This window comes from Ascaphus truei, chromosome 2, assembly GCF_040206685.1.
Source record: "Ascaphus truei isolate aAscTru1 chromosome 2, aAscTru1.hap1, whole genome shotgun sequence".
In the NCBI taxonomy this organism is placed as follows: Eukaryota; Metazoa; Chordata; class Amphibia; order Anura; family Ascaphidae; genus Ascaphus; species Ascaphus truei.
In genome coordinates, this window is record NC_134484.1 from 466,327,016 (window position 1) to 466,353,061 (window position 26,046).

Below are 26,046 nucleotides of genomic sequence, written 5' to 3' on the forward strand. Positions count from 1 at the left end.
TAGAGGTGATATTTGAACCCAAGACATGCGATTAGGTCACCTATCTAGTGTGTATAGAGAAAAGAGGAGAGGTCCCAGGACAGAGCCCTGGGGTACCACAACAAAGAGAGATTGATAGAAGAGGAGGAGGTTGTTAGCAGAAGAGGCACTGAAAGTACGATGGGAGAGGTAAGGGGAGATCCAGGATAGAGCTTTGTTACGAATACCAAGAGTATGGAGAATGTGAAGGAGAAGAGGGTGGTCCACAGTGTCAAATGCTGCAGAGAGGTCGAGTAGTATGAACAGAATGTAATGACCTCTGTCTTTGGCAGCATGGAGGTCATTAGTTATTTTAGTGAGGACTGTTTCAGTGGAGTGAGCAGTGCGGAAGCCAGATTGTGGAGGGTATAGGAGAGAATAGGTGTTGAGAGAATACAAGACGTTCAAGGAGTTTAGAGGCAAAAGGCAGGAGGGAGACAGGCCGATAGTTAGAAAGACAGGTAGGGTCAAGCTTGCTGTTTTTTTAGTAATGGTATAACTTGCATGTTTGAAGGAGGAGGGAAAGGTACCAGAGTAGAGGGAGGAGTTAAAAATGTGTGTGAGCGTAGGGATTATAGTAGGCGCAAGAGGTTTTAGGAGATGGGAGGGAATGGGGTCACGAGGGCATGTGGTAGAGGGAGAAGAGGAGATCAGCAGTGCCACATCCTCCTCTGTGACAGCGGATAAAGAGTCAAGGAAGGCAGGAGGAGAGTTAGGAAGGGGTGTGGGATGGGAGGAGGAAACAGAGGGGATGTTCTGACGTATGGATTCCACCTTTTCCTTGAAATAGTCGGCAAAGTCCTGAGGTGAGATGGCGAAAGAAGAGGAGGCAGCTGAGGGTGGTCTGAATAGGGAGTCAAAGACAGAGAAGAGTCGGCGTGGGTCAGACTTGTGCGTGTTGATTAGTGAAGAGAAGTAGGTTTATTTAGCCTGAGAGAGTTGAAACCGGATAGCATACATTTGTAGTGAAGGAAGTCTGCGCGAGTGTGAGATTTCCTCCAGAGGCGTTCAGCGGAACGTGTGCAGGAACGCAGCATGCGCGTGTGAGAATTAAGCCAGGGGCTGAGGTTTGGTAGGGAGAGAACGGCAGTGAGAAAGCGGGGCATGTAGATCAAGAGGATAGGGCAGTTGTAGTTCCTGTATATTAGAGGTGGGTGACCTCCTCCTGTATCCCCACCCCCTACCCCTTTATGACTGGTAATGCTGGCATCTGTCATCTTTTTCAACCCTCGGCTTGCTTTTAAAGCCGCGATTGCCCCCCAGGAGCCCGTATACGTTCTTTGCCCCCTCTAACGTTTGGAACTTAGCGCCTTGCCATGTGCTGCTCCATCCCGGAGATAGGAGCGTTTGAAATATTCTGTGTCCGGGAGGTTAAAATGGAGCTCTCCCCGGAGCCACATGCTGCCTGAAGGTTACCGTTTTTAATTGCTAGAGCTTAAGAACGTGCCTCCATCTTTGCGCCAGTGGCACAGTGCTTTGCAGTTCAAGAGCAGGGACCCCATGCAAACAATGAGATGATCAAGTACATGGATAAGAGCACCCGGCCGAAATATAAATGTCGGGGGCAGTGACTTCCCATCCAAGAGTCCAAAGGATCCAATAGCATGCGGATTTATTGAGACCGGTCACGAGATGGCCGTGGAGATTACGCCGTTGATGGTTTCGGGGAAAACGCTTCAAAAGATGACATTTTATAAAGGATAAATCAGGGGCGGACAACTCCAGTCCTCATGGGCCGGCCAACAGGTCAGGTTTTCAGGATATCTCGGCTTCAGCACAGGTGGCTAAATCGGTCCCTGCTTCAGCACAGGTGGCTAAATCGGTCCCTGCTTCAGCACAAGTGGCTTAATCGGTCCTTGCTTCAGCACAGGTGGCCCAATCGGTGGCTCAGTCTTTGATTGGGCCACCTGTGCTGAAGCAGGGATATTCTGAAAACCTGACCTGTTGGTAGCCCTTGAGGACTGCAGTTGGCCACCCCTGAGGTAGAGGTTTGCATGAAGCAGGATGGACGGTAACTACCTTGCATGAGTGCTTCTCTCACCGGCAGCCCTGTGCTCAGCACTTTTATTGATCCCCTCTGGCTCAGCCGGAATATGTGGCAAGAGGCGGCTAATGTGATCCTGCCGTGCCGGCCTCCCCAAGGGTAACGCTAGCGCACGGGTTCCCAACTCCGGGCCTCAAGGACCAGTAACCGCGCAGGGCTTAAGTATACTCCCCCCCTCCCCCCCCCCCCCTCCACTGGAGCACAGGTGCTTCAGTCCAAGTAATTGGGCCACCTGTGCTAATGAGGATAGCCTTTAAACCCGCTCTGTTAGTGCTCCCTGAGGCCTGGAGGAGTTGGGAAGCTCCGCTCCAGTGTGTGATGAAACCAGTAGCCCTGTTGGGAGTGTGAATCCCGGGGGGATATTCTGAGGCAGGTCGCTCCCAGCATTAATCAGGGAGTCGGGTGGTATTTTTGATGTTGGTTGCAGCACTGTTAGGAAGACCTGCAGTCAGGCGAGGCCTGAATCAAGGCAGGTGTCTGCAAACTTTTCAGTCTGCGCTCCCCCCTCCCCCTTCCTCCCCTCCCCCCTCCGCTCCCCCTTCCTCCCCTCCCCGCTCACCTGGCGTATTCATATATACACACACACCATGTAAATTGCTATTACAATGGACATACAATCACTAGGATAAACTAATCACTATAGACCTCACCTTATTGTAAGCAAACTACTTAAGTCATGTGCCAGAAATATGACTCTTTATTCTGGGTTGTTAACTTCTTGAGTTTCAGAGGTGCCGGCAATACATTGCGTTATAGTGAAAATATAGAAGGATTGTGCCATCTTGTGTGTGTGTGTGTCTGTGTGTCTCTACATTTGTGTATAGAAAATCCCATTGAAAATAATGTAATGTCTCCTATTCTCTCATTTTCTCTTCTGTCATTCCCCATCTTTCCCCCTTTCTCTCCTCCTCATCTTCTATCTGCTCCTCTTTCTTTCACTCTCCCTCCGTGCACGCACACTCTCTCCCCCTCTCTCTCTCCCGCTCTCTCTCTCCCTCTCTCGTCCCCTTTCTCTCTCCCCCTCCCCATTTCTCTCTCCCCCTCCCTCCTTCTCCCCCTCTCCCTTCCTCTCCCCCTCTACCTTTCTCTCCACCTCTCTCCTCCTTCCCCCTCTCTCTCACCTATCCCCACCTCTCTCTCTCTGTGTCTCTCTCTCTCTCCCTCTGTCCCTCCCCCCCCTCTCTCTCTTTCCCCCCCACCCCACTCTCTCGCTCTCCCCCCTCTCTCTCCCAGTTACCCTCTGTTAAAGCTCCCTTTGCCTGGGACGGGACCAGTTGAATTCACCACGTCTGTGAAGGATTACTCGCCTCCTCCTCCAGATCCAGGCCAAGGGGACCACAACGAGCGCCCAGACTGGGTAAGCTGCAAAGCATTCTGGGTCACAGCTCTGCCTACAAGAAACCGTTTTTGCCGCTACCATGTCCAGCACCGGTTTCTGGACAGGTTCATATTCCACTAGAAAAGCTCATCGTATTATAAATAAGAAGCTGGGCTTCAACCAAGGTATGGTGTGGCCATTACTACAGTTCCTTAGCTTACCCTGAAATGAAGAAGTGTGCAGGGGGAATGATTGGCAGAGTGGGTGGGAGTGTGAGGAACTAGGTTTGACGTGTCCACTCCCTGTGACTTGGGCTTCGGGGATTAAATTGTAAGCTCTTTGGCACAGGGAGTCGTTTGTTGTGGCACCGTAAGGCTTGTGTGCAACGTGTTCGGACCCTAGAGAGTAAGAGGTGTGATCCAACACGGGAATTACAATTGTACAGAGACGGTTTCCTTGTGAAGCCCCTCTCGTATAGCTGAGAAACGCTGCACGCATTGCAGAGCCGACCTCTTCCTTTGCATGTATTTACATGGAGGCACCATAGCTTTTCATTTAAACATTACTAACCGAAGCACAGGGAGGTGAAGTCAATTGGCCACGTTGAAGGCATCTTACACTAAGGTGGTGGGATATTAACAGTTGGGACACCTTTTCCTCTGTCATTTCTGGAGCTGTCCAAGATCTCCATACACAGAGTACGTAGAAGCAGGACCTCAGTGATCCATAATCATCCCTGAACAGACCAGACGGTATATAAATCATGTGTATGTGTTGTGAGAGCGGATTGAGTGATAGCCCAACTCCTGCCGTACTCCAAGGCCGTATACAGTGAAGTCTGATCAGATAAGTCGTGTCCGTAAACCTTGGCCTGCGTTTTCTGTTTTCTTTCCTGTTATCTCTCCATGCGTGTGACGCATCTGGCCTCTCATCTACCCGAGATGGATCTGATTATTGACCTTTGTACCAAGGCCTGGCAGAGAGAGAATCATCCCAATGGGCCTCTCTTCCTTGACACTGAACCGCACTTCCAAGGAGTGAGGGACTTGTGTCCCGGGAGGTTCGCTGATTGGAAGCAGGGCCCGGTCTAACACCGTGCCATCTCGGGATCTGCACCGTGGCTCTCCCTCCCAACCTCCCTCCTATTTAATATGGGGATAAGCAGGGTAACGCACAGCAACTGATCCATGGGTTTCCATTTTCCTGAATCAATTAAACCTAGCAAGTCATGTATAACAAAATGTATATCGCTTTTATAGTCTTTATTTCAACCCTTTGAGCGCCCCATGGTATTGGGGCAGTGTCAGATTAGGGGTCGCCTTATGCCGTTGCAGGATCTTTCTGGCCTCTTTACTAAAATTTAAAGGGGCATTGCCTCTTGGTTTATTTAAAGAAATAAAAATGTTTTGATTAGGGTTGAAGCCGGGAGTCTCCGGAGCGGGACCGCGTTGATTTCCGGCTCCGGCGACCCCCTGCTTCCGGAGATACTTACATGGGAAGCGGAAGTCTGTTTTCAGATGTTATTTGCTGTATATGAGAGCACCAAAAGTCCATATTTTTCCTAAAATAGGTTTCTGGGAACGCCGAGGAATGACCAGGCGCAGGAAGGAAGATAGATACAAGGGTTTAATCGGTGCAAAGTCCAGGGCAATCCGAGGTCACACACAGATAATCAAAATAGCAGGGAAGGTACTTGTGGGGTTAAGCAAGACAATAGTCCAGAGCGGATTCGAGGTCATACACAGGTAAACAAGATAGCAATATACTTAGCTGGGCAGGACAAGTACAGGCGTGTGGGCAACACAGCAACGGAGGGGCTACGCCAGGAGTGCTGCATTTCCTGCTCTTTAAAGCTGCAGTTCAGGCAATATCCTGCATGTGTGTATTTTTTAATAAATTATTTATTTATAAAATATTTTACCAGGAAGTAATACATTGAGAGTTACCTCTCGTTTTCAAGTATGTCCTGGGCACAGAGTAAAACAAATAATACATGGTTACAAATACAGTTACATAAATGAACAAGGTATACATTTATATACAAGACATTGCATGCACAGTTAAAGAAAATATATATTATGAGCTTATGAAACAGTTACAGACCAGATTAAAGTGTGAGACAGCCTTAGATTTGAAAGAACTTAAGCTGGTGGTGGATATGAGAGTCTCTGGTAGGTTGTTCCAGTTTTGGGGTGCACGGAAGGAGAAGGAGGAACGTCCGGATACTTTGTTGAGTCTTGGGACCATGAATAGTCTTTTGGAGTCTGATCTCAGGTGATAGGTACTGCATGTGGTAGGGGTGAGGAGCTTGTTCAGGTAGCTGGGTAGCTTGCCCAGAAAGTATTTGAGGGTGAGACAGGAAAGGTGAACTTTGCGCCTAGACTCTAGTGATGACCAATCTAGTTCTTTGAGCATTTCGCAGTGATGTGTGTTGTAGTTGCATTGGAGAACAAAACGACAAATTGAATTGTAGAGGGTGTCAAGTTTGCTAAGGTGGGTTTGAGGAGCCGAGCCATATACTATGTCTCCATAGTCAATAATTGGCATTAGCATCTGCTGTGCAATACGCTTTCTGACCAGGAGACTTAGGGAGGATTTGTTCCTGTAAAGTACCCCTAGTTTGGCATAGGTCTTGGTTGTCAGGGTATCAATGTGCATCCCGAATGTTAAGTGGGAGTCAAACCATAAGCCCAGGTATTTAAAACTAGTGACAGGTGTTAGGGTGGTTTTAGCGTTGGTTCTAATCAGGAGCTCAGTCACTGGAAGCTTTACAAATTTAGTCTTGGTCCCAAATACCATTGTTACAGTCTTGTCAGTGTTTAAAAACAGTTTGTTTTGGGAAATCCAGTTTTCGAGTCTCAAAAAGTCAGACTGAAGTATGTGTTGAAGGTCAGAGAGGCTATGGCTGTGTGCATACAGGATTGTGTCATCTGCATACATGTGTATTGAGGCTTCCTTACAAGCTGTGGGAAGATCATTAATGAACACTGAGAAGAGTAGGGGCCCCAGAACAGAGCCTTGCGGGACACCACAGGTGATATCCAGGGGGTTGGAGTTAGAGCCTGAGATGGACACATGTTGGGATCTTCCTGATAGGTAGGACTGAAACCAGTTTAAAGCATGTTTCCCTATTCCAGAGCTCTGGAGTTTGTTAAGCAGGATAGCATGATCAACTGTGTCAAAAGCCTTTGCAAAATCTAGGAATACTGCACCAGTGAGTTGTCCCCGTTCCATTCCACACTGGATTTCATTGCAAACTTTTAGCAGGGTAGTTACGGTGGAGTGTTTGGGACGAAACCCAGACTGGAATTGGCTAGGGAAATTTGTCTTGGTGTAGAACTCGCTTAATTGGGAGTGGACACATTTTTCCATAACTTTGGATAGAATTGGGAGAAGTGAGATTGGCCTGTAGTTTGAGACAGTGTTTTTGTCCCCACTTTTGAAGATTGGGACAACTCTGGCAGTTTTCCAGGTCTTAGGGATATGGCCTGCAGACAGGATAGAGTTGACTATGGACGCAATTGGTTTGGCAATGGCTGGGGCACCAAGGCGTAGGAACCTAGATTGTAGTAAGTCGGGTCCACATTGGCTGCTTAGTTTTAGTTTGAGGAGCGCTTGTGTAATCTACTCTTCAGATACTGGGCTAAATTGAAAATTGTGGGCAGTGTTGGGAGGGGGTGGGACTATAGGGGTACTCCCAGGATGAGATTCAGGTTTGGGGTTTGTGCTGCGTTTCGCTAATAGGTTAGTGGCACACCCCACAAAGTAATCATTGAATGCATTTGCAATGTCAGTGGGGTTTGTCAGAGTAATATCCCCCTTAGTGATATTACTTGGTTGTTGTTCTGTAGTAAGAAAAAATACTTTTAGCATTTTCTGTTTTTAAAAAAACAACTTTGAAAGACCAATTTTCTTGTATTCTATTTTAACAGCCATTTGCTAAGGCACTGCCCCTCCATGCTCTGGCACACCCCTTTGTCAGCCCTGCCCTCCCTCTAGGACTTGTCAGTGCAGGAATGCTCATGAATAGCAGTCAAGCAGATTATAAACAAATACCAGCTTTTAATATGTAAACAAATTTCGACCTATCAATACATGGAAAACGAATTGAGCTGCAGCTATACTGTTCTTTAGGTAATTAGAGATTGCACACATGAAACTATTGAAGTAAAAAAATAAATGTAAAAAAAAAAAAAGACTGAACTGCAGCTTTAAATAAGTCCCAACCAGGAAGTGGGTGAATCCAGCACTGCAGGGCATCTGGGACTTGTAGTTTTATTAATGTCTCCAGCCTGGTGGACACCTGCGGTACTGCATCCTGAATGCACTTCCATGAGGATAAGACCTCTCGGTTACATATCTCAGTCAAGCGCCAACAAACCGGTCTGACAGGTTCACATCATATAATAATAATAATAGCATGTTCTTGTATAGCGCTGCTAGTTTTACGTAGCGCTTTACAGAGACAGTTTGCAGGCTGAGGTCCTTGGCGCCTGAGGCACAGGGAGATAAAGTGACTTGCCCAAGGACACATGGAGCCGACACCAGGAATTGAACAAGGCTCCCCTGCTTCACACTCTGTGCCAGTCAGTGTCTTTACTCACTGAGCCACTCCTTCATATTCATATTGTTTTTCTTCACCCAGATCCCATTGGTCACATGAAAAGGGGGTTAACATGTGCCTTTATTTATTTTTTATGGCGTGTCCAGATTGTGCTGTGAAGTCTTTGCTATTAACCCCGGCCTCCTCCCTTGCAGTATACCGGGCTACCCGTGGCCTACATCCAGCAGGTTTTGGTGAAGGCTGTCGTGTCTCCGTGGGACAAGAACTTCCTGGCGGTGGACGTGTTTCGTTCTCCGCTGTCACGGGTTTTTCCGCTGGTGGAGGAGATCAGAAACCATGTGCTGAGAGAGAGGTACTGTCGCACAGACCCCCCGTCATAAAGCATGCAACAATGAGACTGTGCACCTGATAATATTCCCCTATAATATAGGATAAGATTACAAGCTGTTCTCAACACCGCAGCAAGCCCCTTTTGTTGAACCCCTCTTTTTGGGGGTTTATGAATTATTGACTGTACTGGTTCATCGCTCACACCATTGTCACGTTATACAGTGCTTAAGCTGCAGATAAGGATTCTGGGTAGTGCCAGGCAGATGGACACCTAGTAGGAGTGTCACTTTTACCTTCCCATCCACTTTATTGCCTGAAAACCTTAGCCTGTTGTTTCATGTACTACCCAGAATCCTTGTCTGCAGCCTACGCACTGTGTGACACGTGACCGTGTGGTGAACAGACTTGTGTACGTGTAGGAGACACGCAGATGCACTCACAGGTATTTTATCTTGGCTGTACCTTTTATCACACAGGGTATTTGTCGTGGTTTTTTTTGTTTTCTCTCACCATAACCGAAATGTGTGGGGTTTGCAACCAAATACCAGCTTCACCAATGCGGAATCTGTGATGAGGACAGGCTGTCTCTGAACAGGTCCACTGTTTCTACACTTCAACATCCCATGACCAGCTGTGTAATGCAGCAGGGAAAAGACCAATGGGAATGATTATAATCCTTTATAAAGCACCAACATATTCCACAGAGCAGTACAATGGGGATACAGAGTTATATCAATGGCGTGAACAGAATGACATGCCACATAAGGCCAAGCAAACGCAAACAGATACAGAAGGTAATGAGAGCCCCGCTGGTGAGAGCTTCTCATCTCCTGCGGGGCTTTGCAACCACTTCCCCAATGGGGATACAGAAAGAAAGGGGGATACAGGTAGAGGAATGGTATAGTAATATGTGTAACCTCTAATAAATGATGGTGGGGGTAATAAAAATGAAAACACACTTACACGCCCTTGTGTAAATGCTATCACATCAAGGTTTCTTTGTGATCTGATCTGACGGAGCCTGAGGAAGCCCACAACTGGGCGAAACGCGTTCCTCTTTCTTGTTAGCAATTTTTGCAGGCAAAGGTCCCTGCCCCGTGGAGCTTACAATCTATGTTTTTGGTGCCTGAGGCACAGGGAGAGAAAGTGACTTGCCCAAGGTCACAAGGAGCCGACACCGGGTATTAAACCAGGCTCCCCCGCTTCAAACTCTCAGTGCCAGTCAGTGTCTTTACTCACTGAGCCGCTCCTGATATATTCACTATCATTTACAAGTGAGTTTTAGTGTGAAACATGACACTTTGTGCCTGCTAATTTCCTACCAGTTTCTTAGGCTGCTGAGAGTCCCAGGCCTCATCCATAGTCCCCACAGCAGCGCGTACCTTACCCCCGTAACAAAAGGCCGTACCTCTATGAGGACGGCCATAGAGAGCGTGCGATTCTCAGGCAGACAAACAAATTATGCTTTTGTTGGGCAACGGCCAGGTCACATGAGCGATTCAGCCAATGAAGGCCACATCTAGGCCCTCCGGCCCCATGGGCCATCAGATGAAGAGTCCTGATCCAGAGGAATCCATGTAACAAAGTAAATAGGAAGCTAAGCATGACACGCCCGTTGGGTGCTCGTTTGCATGTCACGACCCAGAATCCTCGTCTGCAGCTTAAGCGCTGTGCAACATGGTCTATGGACCTGGGGAAGACACTCTTGGGTGTTTTATCTGTGCCGTACTTTGTATGATGGCGTTTGCTTGTTACTGTTTTGCCAACCTTAAAAGATCTGATTGTCCTCCTCTCTCTCGCTGCCTTCATACCCTTTCAGACAGTGCCCCTCTGAACTGGACACACTGTTGCTTATGTCTCGTCTCTCAGATCCAGTGGGACGAGCCTGGAGGACCTGTGTCTGCAGGTCACGGACCTCGTGCCGGGCCTGAAGAAGCTCCGTGACAAGCTGCCAGAGCATGGCTGCCTGCTGCTCTCACCCGCCAACTTCTGGCAGAACAGCCGCGACCGCTTCAACAACGACCCGGACCTTATCAGAACCATCCAGCAGCATGAGCCCAAGACCCTGCAGACCTCGGCAACACTCAAGGGTAGGACCCAGGGAGCAAAGTATAATCTGAGAGCGGCCATACACGGGGACACACCCAGGCAGCCTGAGTGATCACTAATAATTTTCGCGTGCGTGCGTGCGTGAAACCTGCATATACTGTTCGTGACGTGGCTGCAGGCTTATAACGCTTTGGCCAAAGAGTATTAACTAAATGACCCTTACTTATGAGAAGACAAACAGTTAAGTATGTAACTATATATTTGTTGTCCTGTTGGATGTAGCACTGGATATGTGTGTCTTTGGTTGAAAACAAAATGGTAGCCGGTGCAGGCGTCTCCTTGCGATGGTTCTGTCCTCAGGTGGTAAATCCCTTCTTCTCACAGTCCCCGCTCCTATTTTCCAGACTTGCTCTTTGGTGTGCCCGGCAAGCAGAGTGGTGTCAGCCTGTACAACCGCAAGAGGATCGTGTCTTACACCGTCACGCTGGTACTGGGCCGATACCATGCCAGGTAAGGAAGCAGGGCTGTAACGTGTCGGTCGTACTGATAAGTTGTGAGCCGGCCGGCCTGCCTTTCTGCCTAGCTGCGCACTTCTTAGCCTGAGCTCATGGTGGCGGCGTCACAACGTGCGCGTGCACTTGTCGTTCCTCAAGTGCCGTCGGCACTGCACGCGTCGGCGCTGCTACATTTTGGCCCAAGTAAAATTTGAGGTTTCGGGCTGCGTCACGTGAGCTGGTTCGGGCCAATGTGGGCGAACCAGCGTCTGTGACGCGATCGCCACCCTCCCGATCGCCTCCCCGATTTCCTGCAGCCTAGTGCACACATCGCTGGGGCTGCAGGAGTGCGCGTGGTGGCACCCACGCCGCCTCCATGAGCTCGGCCTTACTAGACAGGAAGGCCGAGGTCTAGTGATTGGGCTGTGCAAGTTACTACCCGTAACTGCACCCGCTTTCAAAACCTTTAACTCCGTTACAAACAAGGTGTTTGGAAGTGAACCCGTCTCGGTTCATGTTGCAAAGGTTCCCACATTGGCCCAAAATGTTTCATGACCGGGTATAAAAAAATGATAAGCGGATCCTTGTAATTTCTTCTTTTTATCACATGAATAATCATTACATGTCCCTGATCCTCTATTGAGCACCATATTCCATTACAGGATTATTGCCCCCTTCCCCCCAAAGTAACATATTCGTTGGTTGGTGTTCTCTGTACAGTACAGGTGCAGCTCCCAGGCACACGCCCTGCAGGGAGACGCAGGTGCAGCTCCCAGCACACGCCCTGCAGGGAGCCGCAGGTACAGGTGCAGCTCCCAGGCACACGCCCTGCAGGGAGACGCAGGTACAGGTGCAGCTCCCAGGCACACGCCCTGCAGGGAGACGCAGGTACAGGTGCAGCTCCCAGGCACACGCTCTGCAGGGAGCCGCAGGTACAGGTGCAGCTCCCAGGCACACGCCCTGCAGGGAGACGCAGGTACAGGTGCAGCTCCCAGCACACGCCCTGCAGGGAGACGCAGGTACAGGTGCAGCTCCCAGGCACACGCCCTGCAGGGAGACGCAGGTACAGGTGCAGCTCCCAGCACACGCCCTGCAGGGAGACGCAGGTACAGGTGCAGCTCCCAGGCACACGCCCTGCAGGGAGACGCAGGTACAGGTGCAGCTCCCAGGCACACGCCCTGCAGGGAGACGCAGGTACAGGTGCAGCTCCCAGGCACACGCCCTGCAGGGAGACGCAGGTACAGGTGCAGCTCCCAGGCACACGCCCTGCAGGGAGACGCAGGTACAGGTGCAGCTCCCAGACACACGCCCTGCAGGGAGACGCAGGTACAGGTGCAGCTCCCAGCACACGCCCTGCAGGGAGACGCAAGTACAGGTGCAGCTCCCAGCACACGCCCTGAAGGGAGACGCAGGTACAGGTGCAGCTCCCAGGCACACGCCCTGCAGGGAGCCGCAGGTACAGGTGCAGCTCCCAGCACACGCCCTGCAGGGAGACGCAGGTACAGGTGCAGCTCCCAGCACACGCCCTGCAGGGAGACGCAGGTACAGGTGCAGCTCCCAGGCACACACCCTGCAGGGAGACGCAGGTACAGGTGCAGCTCCCAGGCACACACCCTGCAGGGAGCAGCAGGTACAGGTGCAGCTCCCAGGCACACGCCCTGCAGGGAGCAGCAGGTACAGGTGCAGCTCCCAGCACACGCCCTGCAGGGAGACGCAGGTACAGGTGCAGCTCCCAGCACACGCCCTGCAGGGAGACGCAGGTACAGGTGCAGCTCCCAGGCACACACCCTGCAGGGAGACACAGGTACAGGTGCAGCTCCCAGGCACACGCCCTGCAGGGAGACGCAGGTACAGGTGCAGCTCCCAGGCACACGCCCTGCAGGGAGACGCAGGTACAGGTGCAGCTCCCAGGCACACGCCCTGCAGGGAGACGCAGGTACAGGTGCAGCTCCCAGGCACACGCCCTGCAGGGAGACGCAGGTACAGGTGCAGCTCCCAGGCACACGCCCTGCAGGGAGACGCAGGTACAGGTGCAGCTCCCAGGCACACGCCCTGCAGGGAGACGCAGGTACAGGTGCAGCTCCCAGCACACACCCTGCAGGGAGACGCAGGTACAGGTGCAGCTCCCCGCACACACCTTGCAGGGAGACGCAGGTACAGGTGCAGCTCCCAGGCACACGCCCTGCAGGGAGACGCAGGTACAGGTGCAGCTCCCAGGCACACGCTCTGCAGGGAGCAGCAGGTACAGGTGCAGCTCCCAGGCACACGCCCTGCAGGGAGACGCAGGTACAGGTGCAGCTCCCAGGCACACGCCCTGCAGGGAGACGCAGGTACAGGTGCAGCTCCCAGCACACACCCTGCAGGGAGACGCAGGTACAGGTGCAGCTCCCAGGCACACGCCCTGCAGGGAGACGCAGGTACAGGTGCAGCTCCCAGGCACACGCCCTGCAGGGAGACGCAGGTACAGGTGCAGCTCCCAGGCACACGCCCTGCAGGGAGACGCAGGTACAGGTGCAGCTCCCAGGCACACACCCTGCAGGGACACGCAGGTACAGGTGCAGCTCCCGGCACACGCCCTGCAGGGAGACGCAGTTACAGGTGCAGCTCCCAGGCACACGCCCTGCAGGGAGACGCAGGTACAGGTGCAGCTCCCAGCACACGCCCTGCAGGGAGACGCAGGTACAGGTGCAGCTCCCAGCACACGCCCTGCAGGGAGACGCAGGTACAGGTGCAGCTCCCAGCACACGCCCTGCAGGGAGCAGCAGGTACAGGTGCAGCTCCCAGCACACACCCTGCAGGGAGCCGCAGGTACAGGTGCAGCTCCCAGGCACACGCCCTGCAGGGAGCCGCAGGTACAGGTGCAGCTCCCAGGCACACGCCCTGCAGGGAGCCGCAGGTACAGGTGCAGCTCCCAGCACACGCCCTGCAGGGAGACGCAGGTACAGGTGCAGCTCCCAGCACACGCCCTGCAGGGAGACGCAGGTACAGGTGCAGCTCCCAGGCACACGCCCTGCAGGGAGCCGCAGGTACAGGTGCAGCTCCCAGCACACGCCCTGCAGGGAGACGCAGGTACAGGTGCAGCTCCCAGGCACACGCCCTGCAGGGAGCCGCAGGTACAGGTGCAGCTCCCAGCACACGCCCTGCAGGGAGACGCAGGTACAGGTGCAGCTCCCAGCACACGCCCTGCAGGGAGCAGCAGGTACAGGTGCAGCTCCCAGGCACACACCCTGCAGGGAGCAGCAGGTACAGGTGCAGCTCCCAGCACACACCCTGCAGGGAGCCGCAGGTACAGGTGCAGCTCCCAGGCACACGCCCTGCAGGGAGACGCAGGTACAGGTGCAGCTCCCAGCACACACCCTGCAGGGAGCAGCAGGTACAGGTGCAGCTCCCAGCACACACCCTGCAGGGAGCCGCAGGTACAGGTGCAGCTCCCATGCACACGCCCTGCAGGGAGCCGTAGGTACAGGTGCAGCTCCCAGCACACACCCTGCAGGGAGACGCAGGTACAGGTGCAGCTCCCAGCACACGCCCTGAAGGGAGACGCAGGTACAGGTGCAGCTCCCAGGCACACGCCCTGCAGGGAGACGCAGGTACAGGTGCAGCTCCCAGCACACGCCCTGCAGGGAGACTCAGGTACAGGTGCAGCTCCCAGCACACGCCCTGCAGGGAGACGCAGGTACAGGTGCAGCTCCCAGGCACACGCCCTGCAGGGAGACGCAGGTACAGGTGCAGCTCCCAGGCACACGCCCTGCAGGGAGCAGCAGGTACAGGTGCAGCTCCCAGGCACACAACCTGCAGGGAGACGCAGGTACAGGTGCAGCTCCCAGCACACACCCTGCAGGGAGCAGCAGGTACAGGTGCAGCTCCCAGCACACGCCCTGCAGGGAGACGCAGGTACAGGTGCAGCTCCCAGCACACGCCCTGCAGGGAGACGCAGGTACAGGTGCAGCTCCCAGGCACACGCCCTGCAGGGAGCAGCAGGTACAGGTGCGGCTCCCAGGCACACACCCTGCAGGGAGACGCAGGTACAGGTGCAGCTCCAAGCACACACCCTGCAGGGAGCAGCAGGTACAGGTGCAGCTCCCAGCACACGCCCTGCAGGGAGACGCAGGTACAGGTGCAGCTCCCAGGCACACACCCTGCAGGGAGCAGCAGGTACAGGTGCAGCTCCCAGCACACGCCCTGCAGGGAGACACAGGTACAGGTGCAGCTCCCAGGCACACGCCCTGCAGGGAGCCGCAGGTACAGGTGCAGCTCCCAGGCACACACCCTGCAGGGAGACACAGGTACAGGTGCAGCTCCCAGGCACACACCCTGCAGGGAGCCGCAGGTACAGGTGCAGCTCCCAGGCACACACCCTGCAGGGAGCCGCAGGTACAGGTGCAGCTCCCAGCACACGCCCTGCAGGGAGACGCAGGTACAGGTGCAGCTCCCAGGCACACACCCTGCAGGGAGACACAGGTACAGGTGCAGCTCCCAGGCACACGCCCTGCAGGGAGACGCAGGTACAGGTGCAGCTCCCAGCACACACCCTGCAGGGAGACGCAGGTACAGGTGCAGCTCCCAGCACACACCCTGCAGGGAGCAGCAGGTACAGGTGCAGCTCCCAGCACACACCCTGCAGGGAGCCACAGGTGCAGCTCCCAGGCACGCGCCCTGCAGGGAGACGCAGGTACAGGTGCAGCTCCCAGGCACACACCCTGCAGGGAGCCGCAGGTACAAGTGCAGCTCCCAGGCACACGCCCTGCAGGGAGACGCAGGTACAGGTGCAGCTCCCAGCACACGCCCTGCAGGGAGACACAGGTACAGGTGCAGCTCCCAGGCACGCGCCCTGCAGGGAGACGCAGGTACAGGTGCAGCTCCCAGGCACACACCCTGCAGGGAGACACAGGTACAGGTGCAGCTCCCAGGCACACGCCCTGCAGGGAGACGCAGGTACAGGTGCAGCTCCCCGCACAGACCCTGCAGGGAGACGCAGGTACAGGTGCAGCTCCCAGGCACACATCCTGCCGGGAGACGCAGGTACAGGTGCAGCTCCCAGCACACGCCCTGCAGGGAGCCGCAGGTACAGGTGCAGCTCCCAGCACACGCCCTGCAGGGAGCCGCAGGTACAGGTGCAGCTCCCAGGCACACACCCTGCAGGGAGCCGCAGGTACAGGTGCAGCTCCCAGCACACACCCTGCAGGGAGACGCAGGTACAGGTGCAGCTCCCAGGCACAGACCCTGCAGGGAGACACAGGTACAGGTGCAGCTCCCAGGCACACGCCCTGCAGGGAGCCGCAGGTACAGGTGCAGCTCCCTGGCACACGCCCTGCAGGGAGACGCAGGTACAGGTGCAGCTCCCAGGCACACGCCCTGCAGGGAGACGCAGGTACAGGTGCAGCTCCCAGGAACACACCCTGCAGGGAGCCGCAGGTACAGGTGCAGCTCCCTGGCACACGCCCTGCAGGGAGACGCAGGTACAGGTGCAGCTCCCAGCACACACCCTGCAGGGAGCAGCAGGTATATGGAAGAGCAGAGCAGGAAGTTCTAGGCGACTCGCATGCGGTCTACATTTAAAGGCCACTGATTGGTCAAGAGTGTTGGATTATGAGTGTACAATAAGTGTGCACAGTAATACTCTAATACAGGGAGGCTCAACTCCAGTCCTCAAGCCCCCCAACGGGTCAGGTTGTAAGGTTATCCCCAGCTTCAGCACAGGTGGCTTAATCGACTGAGCCACTGATTGAGCCATCTGGGCTGAAGCAGGGACCGATTGAGCCACCTGGGCTGAAGCAGGGACTGATTGAGCCACCTGTGCTGAAGCAGGGAACGTTGAGCCACCTGTGTTGACGGAGGGACTGATTAAGCCACCTGTGCTGAAGCAGGGAACGATTGAGCCACCAGTTAGGGGTGGGGGGTGGCGCACTTGAGGACTGGCGTTGAGCACCCCTGCCTTAGTAGGGCGACCACCCGACCCTATATTGCTTGTTGTTTCCCCGGTCTAGACATGGCGGCTCCTGTGTTTCTCTCCCAGGTTCCTGAGCAGCCTGAGGTCCCGCCTGAAGCAACTTCATCCCAGCACCAACTGCACCGTGAGGGGGGACCACATTGTCCACGTGCATTTTAAGGAGGAGATTGGGATTGCCGAGCTCATCCCTCTGGTCACCACTTACATCATCCTGTTTGCCTACATCTACTTCTCCACCCGTACGTACCCGGAGACACTGCGGGGCTGGGACGGGGCGGCTCCTCACCCCGGGGTCTGTGCGCTTACTGGGGCGGGATTAACAAGGGGAAAACTAGAAGTTCACATGCTGCAAATTATCTTTTGCTACGTGTTTTTTGTGTTTGTTTGTTTTTTTGAAGTTGCACGAGCAGACACGGGCGTCACAGCGTTCCCCGCTCCCTCTCACTATATAGGGGGAGTGGGCAGTCACCCGGGCGGGGGCCCGGCAGTGCAACCCCGGCATTGTCACTGCAAAGCAAGGAATAAACCTCCTTACAAACACTCTGTGCACACCCCTGTAGGATAATTTAGGGTCTGCAAATTGTGCGACGCCCCTCTAGAATTATATAGGGTCTGCAAATTGTGCAAGGCCCCTCTAGAATTATATAGGGTCTGCAAATTGTGCAAGGCCCCTCTAGAATAATATAGGGTCTGCAAATTGTGCGACGCCCCTCTAGAATAATATAGGGTCTGCAAATTGTACGACGCCCCTCTAGAATAATATAGGGTCTGCAAATTGTGCGACGCCCCTCTAGAATAATATAGGGTCTGCAAATTGTGCACAGGGCCCCGCAAGTGTAATATAGGGTCTGCAAATTGTGCACAGGGCCCCTCTAGAGTAATATAGGGTTGCCAACTATATTGAATTCTGCAGGACAGTGACACATTTGCGATATGCCCTGAGTCTGTGCCCAGGTTACAGTGTGAGGGAGTTATTTCTATGTGCTCCTGGCTGAGTTTGCACAGACGGGGAAGGGAGAGGGCGAGGAAGGCAGGTGACTCGGGAGTGGGGGCAGAAGAAAAGCGGCCCAGCTTCTTGCCACCACGGTGATCTGACACAGGCAGAAGATTAATTTGCAATAGGAATCATTAGCAGGTGTCACGAATTCCCGTGTTTACAAACTGGTAACCCTACTCTAGCACTTGGTGCATCTACTTAGACAAAAGGTACTTTAGGTGCCCACATTGTGCAGAATGGCGCCATGTATCAAAATGTTAATGTACTGTATTTCTGATCTTTCCCGCGTGAATTAAATAGAAATAGCTGTTTTAGTCCAGTTGCGATAGTGCTGAGTAAATGAGTACATCAGTATTGGGTGGCACCTTTTTGTATTTGGCCTAACAATAATGAGTGTTAGAGCACATTATGAGGTATGAGGGAGGATTGGCAGCCTTGATATTAAGGCGCGTCCTAATCATACTCAGTGTGCAGATTTCAGGAGTCGGGGGGCGTTTTAAACGTTCAGCTCCAATCTTGGCCAGTGCTAAATACGCACATTGTGTTATACTGAATCAGTTTAATTAAGAGAAATCAAACTACAATAATGGGATATTCTTAGCCAGCCCTACACACAGAAGCAGAAGAAAGCCCAGGAAATGTAACAATCCCGGTGTTATTTTGCCTTTTATGACTTCTTCGGGAGACTTGTCAGCAAGCCGCACATTCCAGTTGTGTGTGGCTACGCTTCTTTGTTCAGTTGTTCCAGAGCCATGTGTCTATTATTCGGTAGCAGGTGAAAGGAAATTCAGAGGCAGGAACAGAACGCTTTCACTGCCACAAGGGCCGTTAGCAAATCTGCTGCTCCGTGCTTCGCTGGCATCTCTGCCACTGAAGGGTTCAGTCCAATGGCAGGTCTCCTACCGAGAGCTTGACCTTTCAAGGTGTATTTACCAAAGGTCAGGCGCCTTCCTTCACTTCCCCTTCCAGTTTGCAGCAGACTGATTTGTCAGTACAACAGAAGACAGCCCTGATGTAATTAGGGCACATGTTGGGAAGGCCTTTGGCGTGTCCCACCCAAGCCTCTAGCCCCCCGACCTTTGCAGTCCTACTGTATGTTCTGTATGTGTCTTCCCAGGCTTATTTGTCACAGGTATCTCTTGTCGCCCTTGTGTGTCTCTTACCGCGTGTAATGTGTAATCCCCGGTCCCGTGTCTCTGTTGTACTCCAGGAAAGATCGACCTCGTGAAGTCCAAGTGGGGGCTGGCGCTGGCCGCAGTGGTGACGGTTCTCAGCTCCCTGCTGATGTCTGTTGGTTTGTGCACCCTCTTCGGACTGACCCCGACGCTCAACGGCGGGTACGTATTGTGACGGTAGCTTTGAGACAGGCTATTAATAATACACACCAAAATATAACTGGGTTGAACTGGACGAGGCTTAGATATGATAAAATATAATTTATTCCTTGAAAAAGGTGAACACAACAAGATCTACAAATAACAAACAAAATATGACACTTACTTAAGATGGAATGATGAAACAGTCATATCTGGACTGGCAGTTCATACAGCAATCTTCATAATCATCAAGACACGAAAGACATGAAGGACATACATGAAGACCTTTGAGTAAGGGCTGACTCTGGGTTAAATACAATTTCAAACCCATCTCTTAACCCTAGGCGCCGACTTGGCTAAAAAAATCTCTTTGAAGCAGATTTTGGCTTCCATTGTAAGTGTGAAGTATCACACTTAAAAACACTCAGTTCCTTGGTTCCTGCCCCCAGTATAAACAATTAGGGCAGTTACCTTTTGATCACTGGCCTATGCTAATTCTTTCAGGATGCTCTCCCTGCCCTATTAGCATAGAAGATGGGGTCTGCATTTTCAGAGCAGATCCAAAATCCCATATACACTTTAAATAACTTCAGTTCAGTAATACTTACTGGCACGCGAGACATATTAATACATTCCGTGACTAGTGAGACTGACCCTTTTTACCGCAGAGGGGTCCGAGACATTTTGCAGGGGTCCTCTGACATTTAATACAAGAATCCCGGCTTGAATGAGTGAATGTCTCCTTGTCTCGTGTCCACTCCCCAGGGAGATCTTCCCGTACCTGGTGGTGGTCATAGGCCTGGAGAACGTGTTGGTCCTGACTAAATCGGTTGTGTCGACTCCCGTTGACCTGGAGGTGAAACTCCGGATAGCGCAAGGTAAGGAGCGCCCGCGGCACGCACTCGGGGTTAGGGATAGGGTTGGGCTTTCATTCATTTAAAGGGGATAGAAGTGGTACAAAATTATATAATGTGTTGGAGGAGATATATATATATTTATATTTATATTTATATATATATATATATATATATATATATATATATATATATATATATATATATGTGTGTGTGTATATATATATATATATAGTGCTTGACAAATCACCCAAAAATCTACTCGCCGAACCAAAAAATCTACTCACCACCTAGTCCCGCCCCGCTTTAAAAAAGTACATAAATAAATTCCTAGTAAGAACATTCCTTTTTGACATAAGTTTATTTATTGTATTACATTATACTACAATTAGTCCTGGTTTTGTGTGTGTGTGTGTGTGTGTGTGTGTGTGTGTGTGTGTGTGTGTGTGTGTGTGTGTGTGTGTGTGTGTGTGTGTGTGTGTGTGTGTGTGTGTGTGTGTGTGTGTGTGTGTGTGTGTGTGTGTGTATGTCGGATTTAGAAAAAAAGCCAAATGTGAATGACTAGTTTCCTGAACCCCTTATCCAGTGTCTGGATGCCCCCACTTCCCAATATTTAAAGCAGCAATCCCGCCTCGGATCTTACCTGATCCGCAGTCCCTCAATATCCAGGTACCCGCATTCCCGCAATGTTGTACATTGGAGGGGAGGTGTTCCCTACCTGTCTTCTGGGTTAGGGGGGATTCCGATGTCTCCTGTGTGAAGCTTGAGTCAGATCTGGAAGAAAGCAGTATAGGTTATTTCGGTGTAGTATAGGGCTGTTAAGATATATAGGGTAAATAAGAGATCCAGATCCAGAGTGTGAGACAGACAGACAGAGTGTGGGTGAAAGACGCAGAGAGAGAGAGAGAGTCAGAGAGAGAGAGAGAGAGAGAGAGAGAGAGAGAGAGAGAGTCAGAGACGATCAGAGAGAGAGAGAGAGTCAGAGACAGAGAGAGAGGGTGATTGGGTGGGGTGATTCGGTGGGGTGACGGGGCGATTCGGTGGGGTGACGAGGTGGGGTGACTGACGAGGTGACGTGATTGGGTGACACTTCTGGTATCCTACACCTACACGCACACACTTACACTCACACTCTCTCTCTCATACATACACACACACACTCCCATGCACACACACACACACACACTCCCTTGCACACACACACACACACTCTCTCTCTCTCTCACACACACCATGTCACACACACCCACACCCAGCATGTCACACACACTCAGCATGTCACACACACACACACACACACCCAGCATGTCACACGCACACACCCAGAATGTCACACACACACACCCAGCATGTCACACACACACACACACCCAGCATGTCACACAGACCCAGCATAGCACACGCAGACACAGCATCCGTTGGGCACAAGGGGGGAGGGGACGCGGGCTGTGGAGATGGTAATGCATGAGGCAGGGGGAGTACTTACTTCCTCATATAAACAGCCCTGGAAAGGATTGAGGACATCACTGCTCCTGCTCAAATAGAGCAAACCAGCCAGCCCAGGCGCTCCACACACAGACCCAGCATAGCACACATACACACAGCATGTGTCACACACACACACACACACCCAGCATGTCACACAGACCCAGCATAGCACACGCAGACACAGCATCCGTTGGGCACAAGGGGGGAGGGGGGGCGGGCTGTGGAGATGGTAATGCATGAGGCAGGGGCAGTACTTACTTCCTCGTATAAACAGCCCTGGAAAGGATGGCGGACGTCACTGCTCCTGCTCATATAGAGCAATCCCCCAACCCCCCCCCCCCCCCCAAATAAAAAAAAGTCTTGGCAGCGGGCAAGCCAATCAGAGAAGGGGATTTTTTTTTTCTCGGCTTGAGCAGGGGAAAATTGAAGGAGAACTGCATGCGTTGCAGGGGCGGCCATTACAGGTCACCACCGGGCCAAATTCAATTGCTCCTGGCGAGTGGGCGACCGGATTTGTCGAGCACTGTGAATATATATATATATATATATATATATATATATATATATATATATATATATATATATATATATATAATGCTCGACAAATCCGGTCGCCCATTCGCCAGGAGCAATTGAATTTCGCCCACTCGCCAGGAGCAATTGAATATTTATATATATATATATCAAATGTAAATGTTACTGTATGTTCATTTTCATGTCTTAGACAGGTCGGAAACCCCACCTTTCACCATTATCACCCAGCACTTCCACTGCAAGAAGGGATTCTGTGAAATGACATGCAAATGAAGCCACCTTTTGCTTCAAAACCATTTAACTTGGTCCCCTATAAGCTTAAGCTTGCTTCATTTTCACAGCTTTGAGCACAGCCAGGGTTAAGATGCATAGCCAGAAAACCCACCCACAGGCTGTTTCGTCCTTAATGGGTCTCCTCAGTGTGGGGTTGGTTATACTGGCTTTGCAAAATGAAGCAGGGATAGGTTTCACCACACTTAGTAAAGTTATGGTGGGTAAAAAAAGTGACAAAAAACCCTCCACAATAAAGCATATAGCAATATATATTGCAAAAAACGTGACAAAAACCCCTCCACAGTAAAGCATATAGCAATATATATTGCTATATGCTTTACTGTGGAGGGTTTTTGTCACTTTTTTTACCCACCATAACTTTACTGTGTGTGTGTGTGTGTGTGTGTGTGTGTGTGTGTGTGTGTGTGTGTGTGTGTGTGTGTGTGTGTGTTATATATCTGCACCCCTGACTTTCAACCATTATCACCTAGCATACAGTGCTCCCACTGCAGCAAGGGATTCTGGGAAATTACATGCAAATGAGCCCACACTGTGTCACCTTTTGCCTGGAATATCCATTCACATGGAGCCCATATAAGCAAATGCATCGCCATTCACACAGCTTTTAAGCACACCATGGGACTACCAACGCAAGTACAAACCACTCACAGACATGTTTCAACCTTGATGGGCATCATCAGTGTGAGGTTGGTTTATACTTGCTTTGCAATATTTCTAGGCTGGGTAAGGTTACCATTATATTTACCAGGTTTACCATTACGTGTTATGTATATAAAAACAGCAGGAAAGGGAGAATTTCACCCCAAGCTCGCTTTTCAGTGTCTACAAACTTTTTAAGCATGGTTTTTAAAGTTCGGTTAAACCACTCTACCAATCCGCCAGTCTGTGGATGGTAGACCAAGGTCCAGAAGGATTTAATCTCCAACAATTTCAGGACACTTTACATCCACCTGTGGCAGGACGGCCTCGCGGTAGGGTCAGTGGGAGTCCCAAACCGTGGGTAAGGCTTTTACCTTCAGTGGTTTATTTTCCACAATCAAATAAACATTAGGCACACCGTCCCTTTAAGGAAACCACAAAACATAAAAGGAACACCTACTCCACTGTAGGGAGGCTAACTATCCAATATAAGCCTAGCTGCGAGCTGGCTGACTAAACCGGTTACCACTTTTTTAAATCACATTCATGGATAGAGAAATAAGAGCAATTCCTTATCTGTTTGGTTGGCTTTGTTGTCCTAAGAGAGTCCAGGCAATCCTTCTGGATCCAGCAGCCTGGACAGGACAGCTCTGTAGTGTGAGACAGCCACCTACTACAAGCAGTCGCCTCCTTATCAAGCTGCCTGACAACTGTCTTAATTCAGCCCTGATTGCTCAGGTTACTCTAACTGGGTTAACCCTCTGACTGCCGGTGTCAGCAGTCAGAGGTATGGTTCCCAGGCATACTCATTAGCAAATGACTTCACCCTGTCACATGTACCAACCACAACTAGCTGGCCATATTAAATAGAGGGACATTAAACCAGGCCTGGTATATATCGAGACATTAAACCAGGCCTGGTATATATTGGGACATTAAACCAGGCCTGGTATATATATCAGGACATTAAACCAGGCCTGGTATATATTGGGACATTAAACCAGGCCTGGTATATATATCAGGACATTAAACCAGGCCTGGTATATATATCAGGACATTAAACCAGGCCTGGTATATATATCAGGACATTAAACCAAATCAAATTTAACCATGAATGCACCTCACCTGAGTAGATGCTTGCTGACCAAATATACACACACACATATATATACACACACACACACACACACATAGACATATACACACACACTGTTAAAACCCTGGGACCCCTTTTATTTATTTGTTAAACAGGAGGGCCCCGGGTATACGGCGGGTTCCGCTTCCAGTGGCCCGCCGTATAGTGAAAATCGCCGGAAAGCGGATCCGGCGATTTTCAGTTATTTTGCATGCGCAAAACGGCATTTTTGCCGTTCTGCGCATGCGCGACCTATGGTCTGCGCGCGCAAACTACGGTCTGCGCATGCGCGACTGAGGATCCAAGATGGCGGCCCCCTTCTCTGTCTCCGAAAAGCGGGGCGCCGAGAAGCGGGGCCCTGCTGTAACTTGCGGAAAAATCACAACATTTTCATGACCGTGTTACTAATTACAGGTCTGTCACGGAGATTGTTACATGTAAGAATTATTTGATAACCTAATAAATATTCTTTGGAATTGGTGACAGCGTGATGACCTCAAGTGCGTAGTTACAAAATGGTGTTTAGCGAAGAAGATACGCGCGTTATAAAGTGCTTGAGACAGAGCAAGAATTATGGATTAAAACGCAGACATAAAAGGTTCCTGATAAAGGACGGTCGCTGGGAGGACTGGAAAACTCATTCGTAAAACACAACGTATCGTTCATGAGCGGGAGCAGCTGATCAGCGCGTTATCCATTATACAATCACACAGCGGCGTTCTCATCTCCGGGCGCGAGTCTCAGCGGGAGGAGGAGGACATTGTGAATACACTTTGAACCCAATCTTTATAGTGATCTTAGTGTTTTAGATTAGATTATTGCAGTTTAACACATTTACGAGCTACGAAGAAAAAACTCCTATTTCTCGTTGAATGAGCATGAACCTCCCGCAGCGTATCTGGTACTTACTGACATAATACAGCGACATCAATTTAGTGAACATCAGTTGATCGTCTACATTGTGCTCCTTATATAGTGTTGAACTACATCACAGACTTACAAATAGTGCATATTTACATGGGGATTGAGCAAGAGATATATAAAATATGATGAAAAACCAAAGGGGCCCCCTTTTCCCTGAACACAGTGTGTGTATATATAGTGTATGTATATCATCTTCAGCCCTCGTCTCCCCACTGCTGGATGTGAAGCCTCCACAAGGATGTCCCAGGTCCTGCAGCCTGGCTTCTCCACATTGCTCCAACACATTTTCTGATTTCATCTGCCCATCTTACTTTTGGTCGTTGTCTTGGTCTCCTGAACTGTCCTCCTTCCCCATACAGTTTTATATAGAAAAAAAATGACTAATACACAAAATAGGAACATTTTAATGGTCTCCAGCCAATAGCCTCACTCTTTAGGAATATCATTCAATGAAAATCTCTTAATTGCCTACAGAAAAGTGCTTCTTTAATGACAAATTACCATTGGCTTCACGTAATGGCCGATAACAAGTGATCTAGTTCCTTCTGCTACAGCTGGCCTTGGCGAGAGCTGTAGAGATTTTAATCTGGTTCACATCCGTTCCTCTTTCTGTACACAGGACTGAGCAACGAGAGCTGGTCTATAATGAAAAACATGGCGACCGAGTTGGGAATTATTCTGATTGGTTACTTCACCTTGGTACCTGCAATCCAGGTGAGTTCATCTGGCAGTGCAAATGCCTTTGGACATTTAAAACCCTCCTATGAGATGATGTCATTAGTTAGTAATTAAGGTGTTCATATTATATATTCTAGCCTCAGGCTTTCACACTGCGATCATTTTACTTCCCTGTATCAAGGTACCCTGCTGTCATTGGAATATAATAATATCATTGGTCTCGGAGACAGATTTAGATCTTGCGGGGCGTGTAGGTAATAATGTGCGGAGCGCGTAGGTAATAGTGTGCGGGCGTGTACATAATAGCATGCGGGGCGCATAGGTAATAGTGTGCGGGGCGCGTAGGCAACAGTGTGCGGGGTGCGTGGGTAATAGTGTGGGGTGCATAGGCAACAGGGTGCATAGGCAAAAGGGCTTTTG

The 26,046-nt window shown here is 51.1% G+C and overlaps 1 protein-coding gene across 4 annotated transcripts in view; it reads left to right on the forward strand.

The window, feature by feature from the left end:
- The window catches only part of SCAP (SREBF chaperone), a 204,369-nt gene that overhangs the window by 130,158 nt on the left and 48,165 nt on the right, over window positions 1–26,046 (forward strand). For all 4 annotated transcript variants that reach the window (XR_012799373.1, XM_075588144.1, XM_075588145.1 and 1 more), the window contains exons 3-10: window positions 3,296–3,419; window positions 8,139–8,296; window positions 10,144–10,364; window positions 10,728–10,833; window positions 16,834–17,006; window positions 18,975–19,101; window positions 19,846–19,958; window positions 25,568–25,662. Coding sequence is in view for 3 of the 4 variants with exons in the window: in XM_075588144.1 (XP_075444259.1) it covers window positions 3,296–3,419; window positions 8,139–8,296; window positions 10,144–10,364; window positions 10,728–10,833; window positions 16,834–17,006; window positions 18,975–19,101; window positions 19,846–19,958; window positions 25,568–25,662 (1,117 nt within the window). In the remaining variant the exon portion in view is untranslated. The remainder of the gene's footprint in view (window positions 1–3,295; window positions 3,420–8,138; window positions 8,297–10,143; window positions 10,365–10,727; window positions 10,834–16,833; window positions 17,007–18,974; window positions 19,102–19,845; window positions 19,959–25,567; window positions 25,663–26,046) is intronic.